A 13,431-nucleotide genomic window follows, 5' to 3' on the forward strand; every position below is an offset into this window, starting at 1 on the left:
CACACTGACTCTCACTGGGGTACAGTTCCACACACATTGACTCTCACTGGGGTACAGTTCCACACACATTGACTCTCACTGGGGTACAGTTCCACACACAGTGACTCTCACTGGGGTACAGTTCCACACACACTGACTCTCACTGGGGTACAGTCCCACACACACTGACTCTCACTGGGGTACAGTTCAACACACACTGACTCTCACTGGGGTCCAGTCCCACACACACTGACTCTCACTGGGGTACAGTTCCACACACACTGACTCTCACTGGGACAGTCCCAAACACACTGACTCTCACTGGGGTACAGTCCCACACACCCTGACTCTCACTGGGGTACAGTCCCACACACACTGACTCTCACTGGGGTACAGTCCCACACACACTGACTCTCACTGGGGTACAGTCCCACACACACTGACTCTCACTGGGGTACAGTCCCACACACACTGACTCTCACTGGGGTACAGTTCCACACACACTGACTCTCACTGGGGTACAGTTCCACACACACTGACTCTCACTGGGGTACAGTTCCACACACACTGACTCTCACTGGGGTACAGTTCCACACACATTGACTCTCACTGGGGTACAGTTCCACACACATTGACTCTCACTGGGGTACAGTTCCACACACAGTGACTCTCACTGGGGTACAGTTCCACACACACTGACTCTCACTGGGGTACAGTCCCACACACACTGACTCTCACTGGGGTACATTTCCACACACACTGACTCTCACTGGGGTCCAGTTCCTCACACACTGACTCTCACTGGGGTACAGTTCCACACACACTGACTCTCACTGGGGTACAGTTCCACACACACTGACTCTCACTGGGGTATAGTTCCACACACACTGACTCTCACTGGGGTACAGTCCCACACACACTGACTCTCACTGGGGTACAGTCCCACACACACTGACTCTCACTGGGGTACAGTTCCACACACACTGACTCTCACTGGGGTACAGTTCCACACACACTGACTCTCACTGGGGTACAGTTCCACACACACTGACTCTCACTGGGGTACAGTTCCACACACATTGACTCTCACTGGGGTACAGTTCCACACACATTGACTCTCACTGGGGTACAGTTCCACACACAGTGACTCTCACTGGGGTACAGTTCCACACACACTGACTCTCACTGGGGTACAGTCCCACACACACTGACTCTCACTGGGGTACAGTTCCACACACACTGACTCTCACTGGGGTACAGTCCCACACACACTGACTCTCACTGGGGTACAGTCCCACACACACTGACTCTCACTGGGGTACAGTCCCACACACACTGACTCTCACTGGGGTACAGTCCCACACACACTGACTCTCACTGGGGTACAGTTCCACACACACTGACTCTCACTGGGGTACAGTTCCACACACACTGACTCTCACTGGGGTACAGTTCCACACACACTGACTCTCACTGGGGTACAGTTCCACACACATTGACTCTCACTGGGGTACAGTTCCACACACATTGACTCTCACTGGGGTACAGTTCCACACACAGTGACTCTCACTGGGGTACAGTTCCACACACACTGACTCTCACTGGGGTACAGTCCCACACACACTGACTCTCACTGGGGTACAGTTCCACACACACTGACTCTCACTGGGGTCCAGTCCCACACACACTGACTCTCACTGGGGTACAGTTCCACACACACTGAGTCTCACTGGGACAGTCCCAAACACACTGACTCTCACTGGGGTACAGTCCCACACACACTGACTCTCACTGGGGTACAGTCCCACACACACTGACTCTCACTGGGGTACAGTCCCACACACACTGACTCTCACTGTGCTACAGTCCCACACACACTGACTCTCACTGGGGTACAGTTCCACACACACTGACTCTCACTGGGGTACAGTTCCACACACACTGACTCTCACTGGGGTACAGTTCCACACACACTGACTCTCACTGGGGTACAGTTCCACACACATTGACTCTCACTGGGGTACAGTTCCACACACATTGACTCTCACTGGGGTACAGTTCCACACACAGTGACTCTCACTGGGGTACAGTTCCACACACACTGACTCTCACTGGGGTACAGTCCCACACACACTGACTCTCACTGGGGTACAGTTCCACACACACTGACTCTCACTGGGGTCCAGTCCCACACACACTGACTCTCACTGGGGTACAGTTCCACACACACTGACTCTCACTGGGACAGTCCCAAACACACTGACTCTCACTGGGGTACAGTCCCACACACCCTGACTCTCACTGGGGTACAGTCCCACACACACTGACTCTCACTGGGGTACAGTCCCACACACACTGACTCTCACTGGGGTACAGTCCCACACACACTGACTCTCACTGGGGTACAGTCCCACACACACTGACTCTCACTGGGGTACAGTTCCACACACACTGACTCTCACTGGGGTACAGTTCCACACACACTGACTCTCACTGGGGTACAGTTCCACACACACTGACTCTCACTGGGGTACAGTTCCACACACATTGACTCTCACTGGGGTACAGTTCCACACACATTGACTCTCACTGGGGTACAGTTCCACACACAGTGACTCTCACTGGGGTACAGTTCCACACACACTGACTCTCACTGGGGTACAGTTCCACACACACTGACTCTCACTGGGGTACAGTTCCACACACACTGACTCTCACTGGGGTCCAGTCCCACACACACTGACTCTCACTGGGGTACAGCTACAAACACACTGACTCTCACTGGGGTACAGCACCACACACACTGACTCTCACTGGGGTACAGTTCCACACACACTGACTCTCACTGGGGTACAGTCCCACACACACTGACTCACTGGGGTACAGTCCCACACACACTGACTCTCACTGGGGTACAGTTCCACACACACTGACTCTCACTGGGGTACAGTTCCACACACACTGACTCTCACTGGGGTACAGTTCCACACATACTGACTCTCACTGGGGTACAGTTCCACACACATTGACTCTCACTGGGGTACAGTTCCACACACATTGACTCTCACTGGGGTACAGTTCCACACACAGTGACTCTCACTGGGGTACAGTTCCACACACACTGACTCTCACTGGGGTACAGTCCCACACACACTGACTCTCACTGGGGTACAGTTCCACACACACTGACTCTCACTGGGGTCCAGTCCCACACACACTGACTCTCACTGGGGTACAGTTCCACACACACTGACTCTCACTGGGACAGTCCCAAACACACTGACTCTCACTGGGGTACAGTCCCACACACCCTGACTCTCACTGGGGTACAGTCCCACACACACTGACTCTCACTGGGGTACAGTCCCACACACACTGACTCTCACTGGGGTACAGTCCCACACACACTGACTCTCACTGGGGTACAGTCCCACACACACTGACTCTCACTGGGGTACAGTTCCACACACACTGACTCTCACTGGGGTACAGTTCCACACACAATGACTCTCACTGGGGTACAGTTCCACACACACTGACTCTCACTGGGGTACAGTTCCACACACATTGACTCTCACTGGGGTACAGTTCCACACACATTGACTCTCACTGGGGTACAGTTCCACACACAGTGACTCTCACTGGGGTACAGTTCCACACACACTGACTCTCACTGGGGTACAGTCCCACACACACTGACTCTCACTGGGGTACAGTTCCACACACACTGACTCTCACTGGGGTCCAGTCCCACACACACTGACTCTCACTGGGGTACAGTTCCACACACACTGACTCTCACTGGGGTACAGTTCCACACACACTGACTCTCACTAGGGTACAGTTCCACACACACTGACTCTCACTGGGGTACAGTTCCACACACACTGACTCTCACTGGGGTACAGTTCCACACACACTGACTCTCACTGGGGTACAGTTCCACACACACTGACTCTCACTGGGGTACAGTCCCACACACACTGACTCTCACTGGGGTACAGTCCCACACACACTGACTCTCACTGGGGTACAGTTCCACACACACTGACTCTCACTGGGGTACAGTTCCACACACACTGACTCTCACTGGGGTACAGTTACACACACACACTGACTCTCACTGGGGTACAGTTCCACACACACTGACTCTCACTGGGGTACAGTTCCACACACACTGACTCTCACTGGGGTACAGTCCCACACACACTGACTCTCACTGGGGTACAGTCCCACACACACTGACTCTCACTGGGGTACAGTTCCACACACACTGACTCTCACTGGGGTCCAGTCCCACACACACTGACTCTCACTGGGGTACAGTCCCACACACACTGACTCTCACTGGGGTACAGTTCCACACACACTGACTCTCACTGGGGTACAGTTCCACACACACTGACTCTCACTGGGGTACAGTTCCACACACACTGACTCTCACTGGGGTACAGTTCCACACACATTGACTCTCACTGGGGTACAGTTCCACACACACATTGACTCTCACTGGGGTACAGTTCCACACACAGTGACTCTCACTGGGGTACAGTTCCACACACACTGACTCTCACTGGGGTACAGTCCCACACACACTGACTCTCACTGGGGTACAGTTCCACACACACTGACTCTCACTGGGGTCCAGTCCCACACACACTGACTCTCACTGGGGTACAGTTCCACACACACTGACTCTCACTGGGGTCCAGTCCCACACACACTGACTCTCACTGGGGTACAGTTCCACACACACTGAGTCTCACTGGGACAGTCCCAAACACACTGACTCTCACTGGGGTACAGTCCCACACACACTGACTCTCACTGGGGTACAGTCCCACACACACTGACTCTCACTGGGGTACAGTCCCACACACACTGACTCTCACTGGGGTACAGTCCCACACACACTGACTCTCACTGGGGTACAGTTCCACACACACTGACTCTCACTGGGGTACAGTTCCACACACACTGACTCTCACTGGGGTACAGTTCCACACACACTGACTCTCACTGGGGTACAGTTCCACACACATTGACTCTCACTGGGGTACAGTTCCACACACATTGACTCTCACTGGGGTACAGTTCCACACACAGTGACTCTCACTGGGGTACAGTTCCACACACACTGACTCTCACTGGGGTACAGTTCCACACACACTGACTCTCACTGGGGTACAGTTCCACACACACTGACTCTCACTGGGGTCCAGTCCCACACACACTGACTCTCACTGGGGTACAGTTCCACACACACTGACTCTCACTGGGACAGTCCCAAACACACTGACTCTCACTGGGGTACAGTTCCACACACCCTGACTCTCACTGGGGTACAGTTCCACACACACTGACTCTCACTGGGGTACAGTTCCACACACACTGACTCTCACTGGGGTACATGTCCCACAGACACTGACTCTCACTGGGGTACATGTCCCACACACACTGACTCTCACTGGGGTACAGTTCCACACACACTGACTCTCACTGGGGTACAGTTCCACACACACTGACGCTCACTGGGGTACAGTTCCACACACACTGACTCTCACTGGGGTACAGTTCCACACACATTGACTCTCACTGGGGTACAGTTCCACACACACTGACTCTCACTGGGGTACAGTTCCACACACAGTGACTCTCACTGGGGTACAGTTCCACACACACTGACTCTCACTGGGGTACAGTCCCACACACACTGACTCTCACTGGGGTACAGTTCCACACACACTGACTCTCACTGGGGTCCAGTCCCACACACACTGACTCTCACTGGGGTACAGTTCCACACACACTGACTCTCACTGGGGTACAGTTCCACACACACTGACTCTCACTGGGGTACAGTTCCACACACACTGACTCTCACTGGGGTACAGTCCCACACACACTGACTCTCACTGGGGTACAGTCCCACACACACTGACTCTCACTGGGGTACAGTTCCTCACACACTGACTCTCACTGCTGTACAGTTCCTCACACACTGACTCTCACTGGGGTACAGTTCCACACACACTGACTCTCACTGGGGTAAGGGTCCCACACACACGGACTCTCACTGGGGTACAGTTCCACACACATTGACTCTCACTGGGGTACAGTTCCACACACAGTGACTCTCACTGGGGTACAGTTCCACACACACTGACTCTCACTGGGGTACAGTCCCACACACACTGACTCTCACTGGGGTACAGTTCCACACACACTGACTCTCACTGGGGTCCAGTCCCACACACACTGACTCTCACTGGGGTACAGTTCCACACACACTGACTCTCACTGGGACAGTCCCAAACACACTGACTCTCACTGGGGTACAGTCCCACACACCCTGACTCTCTCTGGGGTACAGTCCCACACACACTGACTCTCACTGGGGTACAGTCCCACACACACTGACTCTCACTGGGGTACAGTCCCACACACACTGACTCTCACTGGGGTACAGTCCCACACACACTGACTCTCACTGGGGTACAGTTCCACACACACTGACTCTCACTGGGGTACAGTTCCACACACACTGACTCTCACTGGGGTACAGTTCCACACACACTGACTCTCACTGGGGTACAGTTCCACACACACTGACTCTCACTGGGGTACAGTTCCACACACATTGACTCTCACTGGGGTACAGTTCCACACACAGTGACTCTCACTGGGGTACAGTTCCACACACACTGACTCTCACTGGGGTACAGTCCCACACACACTGACTCTCACTGGGGTACAGTTCCACACACACTGACTCTCACTGGGGTCCAGTCCCACACACACTGACTCTCACTGGGGTACAGTTCCACACACACTGACTCTCACTGGGGTACAGTTCCACACACACTGACTCTCATTGGGGTACAGTTCCACACACACTGACTCTCACTGGGGTACAGTTCCACACACACTGACTCTCACTGGGGTTCAGTTCCACACACACTGACTCTCACAGGGGTAAAGTTCCACATACGCTGACTCTCACTGGGGTACAGTCCCACACACACTGACTCTCTTTGGGGTTTAGTTCCACACACACTGACTCTCACTGGGGTACAGTTCCACACACACTGACTCTCACTGGGGTACAGTTCCACACACACTGACTCTCACTGGGGTACAGTTACACACACACACTGACTCTCACTGGGGTACAGTTCCACACACACTGACTCTCACTGGGGTACAGTTCCACACACACTGACTCTCACTGGGGTACAGTCCCACACACACTGACTCTCACTGGGGTACAGTCCCACACACACTGACTCTCACTGGGGTACAGTTCCACACACACTGACTCTCACTGGGGTCCAGTCCCACACACACTGACTCTCACTGGGGTACAGTCCCACACACACTGACTCTCACTGGGGTACAGTTCCACACACACTGACTCTCACTGGGGTACAGTTCCACACACACTGACTCTCACTGGGGTACAGTTCCACACACACTGACTCTCACTGGGGTACAGTTCCACACACACTGACTCTCACTGGGGTACAGTTCCACACACATTGACTCTCACTGGGGTACAGTTCCACACACAGTGACTCTCACTGGGGTACAGTTCCACACACACTGACTCTCACTGGGGTACAGTTCCACACACACTGACTGTCACTGGGGTACATTTCCACACACAAAGACTCTCACTGGCGTCCAGTCCCACATACACTGACTCTCACTGGGGTACAGCGCCACACACACTGACTTTCAGTGGGCTTCATCTCCACACACACTGACTCTCACTAGGGTACAGTTCCACACACACTGACTCTCACTGGGGTACAGTTCCACACACACTGACTCTCACTGGGGTACAGTTCCACACACACTGACTCTCACTGGGGTACAGTTCCACACACACTGACTCTCACTGAGGTACAGTCCCACACACACTGACTCTCACTGGGGTACAGTCCCACACACACTGACTCTCACTGGGGTACAGTTCCACACACACTGACTCTCACTGGGGTACAGTTCCACACACACTGACTCTCACTGGGGTACAGTTACACACACACACTGACTCTCACTGGGGTACAGTTCCACACACACTGACTCTCACTGGGGTACAGTTCCACACACACTGACTCTCACTGGGGTACAGTCCCACACACACTGACTCTCACTGGGGTACAGTCCCACACACACTGACTCTCACTGGGGTACAGTTCCACACACACTGACTCTCACTGGGGTCCAGTTCCACACACACTGACTCTCACTGGGGTACAGTTCCACACACACTGACTCTCACTGGGGTACAGTTCCACACACACTGACTCTCACTAGGGTACAGTTCCACACACACTGACTCTCACTGGGGTACAGTTCCACACACACTGACTCTCACTGGGGTACAGTTCCACACACATTGACTCTCACTGGGGTACAGTTCCACACACACTGACTCTCACTGGGGTACAGTTCCACACACACTGACTCTCACTGGGGTACAGTTCCACACACACTGACTCTCACTGGGGTACAGTTCCACACACACTGACTCTCACTGGGGTACAGTCCCACACACACTGACTCTCACTGGGATACAGTTCCACACACACTGACTCTCACTGGGGTACAGTTCCACACACACTGACTCTCACTGGGGTACAGTTCCACACACACTGACTCTCACTGGGGTACAGTTCCACACACACATTGACTCTCACTGGTGTACAGTCCCACACACACTGACTCTCACTGGGGTACAGTTCCACACACACTGACTCTCACTGGGGTACAGTCCCACACACACTGACTCTCACTGGGGTACAGTCCCACACACACTGACTCTCACTGGGGTACAGTCCCACACACACTGACTCTCACTGGGGTACAGTTCCACACACACTGACTCTCACTGGGGTACAGTTCCACACACACTGACTCTCACTGGGGTACAGTTCCACACACACTGACTCTCACTGGGGTACAGTTCCACACACACTGACTCTCACTGGGGTACAGTTCCACACACATTGACTCTCACTGGGGTACAGTTCCACACACACTGACTCTCACTGGGGTACAGTTCCACACACACTGACTCTCACTGGGGTACAGTCCCACACACACTGACTCTCACTGGGGTACAGTTCCACACACACTGACTCTCACTGGGGTACAGTTCCACACACACTGACTCTCACTGGGGTACAGTCCCACACACACTGACTCTCACTGGGGTACAGTTCCACACACATTGACTCTCACTGGGGTACAGTTCCACACACATTGACTCTCACTGGGGTACAGTTCCACACACACTGACTCTCACTGGGGTACAGTTCCGCACACAATGACTCTCACTGGGGTACAGTTCCACTGACACTGACTCTCACTGGGGTACAGTTCCACACACACTGACTCTCACTGGGGTACAGTTCCACACACACTGACTCTCACTGGGGTACAGTTCCACACACACTGACTCTCACTGGGGTATGGGTCCCACACACACTGACTCTCACTGGGGTACGGGTCCCACACACACTGACTCTCACTGGGACACAGTTCCACACACACTGACTCTCACTGGGACACAGTTCCACACACACTGACTCTCACTGGGACACAGTTGCACACACACTGACTCTCACTGGGACACAGTTCCACACACACTGACTCTCACTGGGACACAGTTGCACACACACTGACTCTCACTGGGACACAGTTGCACACACACTGACTCTCACTGGGGTACAGTCCCACACACACTGACTCTCACTGGGACACTGTTGCACACACACTGACTCACTGGGGTACATGTCCCACACACACTGACTCGCTGGGGTACAATTCCACACACACTGACTCTCACTGGGGTACAGTTCCACACACACTGACTCTCACTGGGGTACAGTTCCACACACCCTGACTCTCACTGGGGTACAGTTCCACACACCCTGACTCTCACAGCAGTACAGTCCCACACACAGTGACTCTCACTGGGGTACAGTTCCACACACACTAACTGTCATGCTGGTGGAATATCTTGTATTTCTTTAGCACCTTTAACATGACTTGTGATCCTGCACCAGACCCCCAAATTATTGTTACAACCTAGCTATGGACTAGTCACATTTTATTTAAATTAGACAAAGTTTGAATTTCCTGTTTGTTGCTAAGAAAATAAACCCACAAGATTACACAACTTTTGAACAAACAAGTATACTTTAATATACAAAGTCAGATAAGTAAAACAGTTTATAATACTGCGAGTTACACAATTTCATTAAAACTCTGTCTCCTTTGTGAGGGAGTTCAAGTCTGCCCTTTCGAAGAACTGGTCTCTGAATTCCCTCAAAAGCTGCTCCGACTCGAATTGTTTCAAATGCTCACCTCCCAGAATTTCAATCTCATCTCCTGAGACTTGTTCCCCTGGATTGCCGAGTCCAACTCTAGCACCAACTCACAGACACAACTTCAGCTCTCCTGGCACACTGAGCAGAACACTACTGTTCCAAATGGTTATCTTTGCTCCAACAGCCCACAGCACAGAGTTAATGATTTTCTGCTGTTTTTTTCAGGCCTCCAGGGTTTCTTCCAAGCCTTTACTACCTGGAGCCTCTCTACCCAGCTCCACAGAACTAACAGCAGCTCTTTAGCTGCCTGGATCTTCTCCTGCTCCTGACTCTGACTGACTGACTGACCCTTGAACTGTTCTTCACTGACCCTTGAACTGATCTGGGTGACGTATTAAAACACTCCAAGAGGGTCTTGCCCTTGTTACTAGGCAGAATTACAGTTTCCACTGGTGCTAGCTTACAAAGCATACAGGGACAAAAAATATATTGATTTCATGACACAGCGAAATGATCCAAGTTGCTTCACTGGAGTGTTCCCAAAGAATATCTGACACCTTAGTCGCATGAGGACCTACTTGGACAGATGACCTAATTTTGGTAGTTTAAGAGATAGTTTAAGGAGCTTAAAGGAGGAAAGTGAAATAGAGGAGCTGAGAGGTTTAGGGAGGGAATTCCAGAGCTTAGAGTCCAGGCAGCTGAAGGTAAAAACGACAATTGTGGAATGATGAAAATCGGGGATGGCAAGAAGTCAGATTTAGAGGTGTGTAAATATTTTGAAGGTATGTAAGGCTGGAGGAAATTACAGAGATAGGGATGGGTGAGGTCATGGAGGGAATTGAAAGCAAGGATGAGAATTTTAAATTTGAGGCTTATAGTTCAGTGAGCACAGGGTATTTCAGGGCAATGGGAGTCGGTGCGAGTTAGGAACTGGGCAGCAGAGTTTTGGGTGAGTTCAAGTTTCTTAGTTACCATATTAATGGTGAGAATCTTTCTCTGCAGCCCAGTAATGGAAGCCTTCGGAAACGCCAAAACAGTTTACAACAACAACTCCAGCCGGTTTGGGAAATTCATCCAGCTTCACTTCTCTCAGAATGGGAACATTCAGGGAGGTGCCATCGTTGACTGTATCCTTCTCACCCTGACCTCGCCTCCACTAAGTGCAAGAATCAGTTGTGTCTTCCTACTGTCCACTGCCCTCTGTCAATAACCCATTAATCACTGTCCACTGGCCCTGCAGACTGGTAGTACAAATGTCCCATCCGCAGCGCTCTGACTACCATTGGGAGAATAATACTGTTTGGGTGAGGGGTTTGAGGTGTGGGGTTTGGAGTGAAGGGTTTCCCGTCTGGGTTTTGGGGTGAGGATTTTGGAGCGTGGGGTTTGGGGTGTGGGGTTTAGGGTGAGGATTTTGGGGTGTGGTGTTTGGGGTGTGGAGTTTGGGATGAGGGGTTTGGGGCATGTGTTTGGGGTGAGGGTCTTGGAGCATGGGGTTTGGGATGTGTGTTTGGGGTGAGGGGTTTGGGGTGTGGGATTTGAGGTGTGCGGTGTGGGGTTTAGGGTAAGGATTTTGTGGCGTGGGGTTTGGTGTGTGGGGTTTGGGCTTGGGGTGAGGGGTTTGGGGCGTGTGTTTGGAGTGAGGATCTTGGGGCTTGGGGTTTGGGATGTGTGTTTGGGGTGAGGGGTTTGTGGTGAGGGGTTTGGGGTGTGGGATTTGAGGTGAGGGCTTTGGGATTTGGGGTGAAAGGTTTGAGGCGTAGGGTTTGGGATGTGTGGTTTGGGGTCTGGTATTTGGGGTGAGGGGTTTGAGGTGTGTGTTTGGGATGAGGGGTTTGTGGCGAGGGCTTGGGTTGTGTGATTTAGGGTGAGGCGTTTGGGTTACTCAGTATCTTTACAATGCAGAAGGAGGCCATTTGGCCCATCAATTCTGCACTGACTCTCTGAAGGAACATTCCGCCTAGTCCCACTCCCCTGCCTTATCCCTGTAACCTTGCACATTCTCTCTTTTCAGGTAGCAATCCAATTCCCTTTTGAATACCTCGATCAAACCTGCCTCCACCACCCTTTCAGGAAGTTTGTTCCAGATCCAACCACCCTCTGGGTGAAGAAATTTTTCCTCACATAATTTCTACTCCTTTTGCCATTATTTTAAATCTGTGCCCTCTAGTTCTTGATGCTCTCTTGAGTGGGAACAGTTTCTTACTATTTACCATGCCCATACCCCTCAGGATCTTGAATACCTCTATCAAGTCTCCCCTCAGCCTTCTTTTCTCCAAGGAAAACAGTCCCAACCCTTCCAATCTATCCTCATAGCTACAGTTCTTCATCTTGGGAATCACTCTTGTGAATCTCCTCTGTATTCTCACCAATGCGTTCACATTCTTCCTCAAGTACCAGAACTGGACGCAGTACTCCAGACTTCAGTACTCTTGTGGTTTGGGGTGAGGCGGGTTGGGATGTGGGGTGGGGGTGAAGTATTTGGGGTGAGGGGGTTGGGGTGTGGGTGAAGGATTTGGGGTGTGGGGTTTGGGGTGAGTGGTTTGGGAATTGGGGTGAGGGGTGTGGAGTGTGGGTGAAGGATTTGGAGTGAGGGGTTTGGGGTGAGGAGTTTGGGATTTGAGGTGAGGGGTTTGGGCTGGGGATTTTGGGTGAGGCGTTTGGGTGTGGGGTTTGGGGTGAGGGGTTTGGGGTTTTTGGTGAGGTTGAAGGTTTTGTGTTGAAAGGGATAGTGGGAGTGAGAGTTTGGGATTGGGGTGAACAACAAATTAGCTCCAGTTGGAGTAATTGGAAGAAGTTCAGTGGAGTGTTATGTGATAGAGAAGTATTACTGAATGTGAAAGGATGAATCTCCAGGACAGTTATGAGACCAGCTGTGTTATATAGTACAGAAACCTCACGAAGAGAGGAACAATAACTGGATCCTAATGGGATTTGGAGTCTGAGATGGATGTGAGGAGTAATGAGAAAGGAAAAAATCAGGAGGCAGCACATCAGGGGGTCAGTGAAGATTGTGGGAGCAACGAAGGAAATAGCTAAGAAGAGATTGAAATGGCAGGTCACCTGTTGTGCAGAGGGAGAGAGAGAGAGAGGGGGAAAATGTGATGAGGCGCAT

At 52.0% G+C, this 13,431-nt stretch overlaps 1 protein-coding gene across 1 annotated transcript in view; it reads left to right on the top strand.

The window, feature by feature from the left end:
* Positions 1–13,431, top strand: part of myo10l3 (myosin X, like 3) — a 383,661-nt gene that overhangs the window by 128,870 nt on the left and 241,360 nt on the right. The window contains exon 6 of the mRNA XM_041201628.1: positions 11,322–11,446. Within this exon, the coding sequence (XP_041057562.1) occupies positions 11,322–11,446 (125 nt within the window). The remainder of the gene's footprint in view (positions 1–11,321; positions 11,447–13,431) is intronic.

This window comes from Carcharodon carcharias, chromosome 12, assembly GCF_017639515.1.
Source record: "Carcharodon carcharias isolate sCarCar2 chromosome 12, sCarCar2.pri, whole genome shotgun sequence".
Taxonomy (NCBI): domain Eukaryota; kingdom Metazoa; phylum Chordata; class Chondrichthyes; order Lamniformes; family Lamnidae; genus Carcharodon; species Carcharodon carcharias.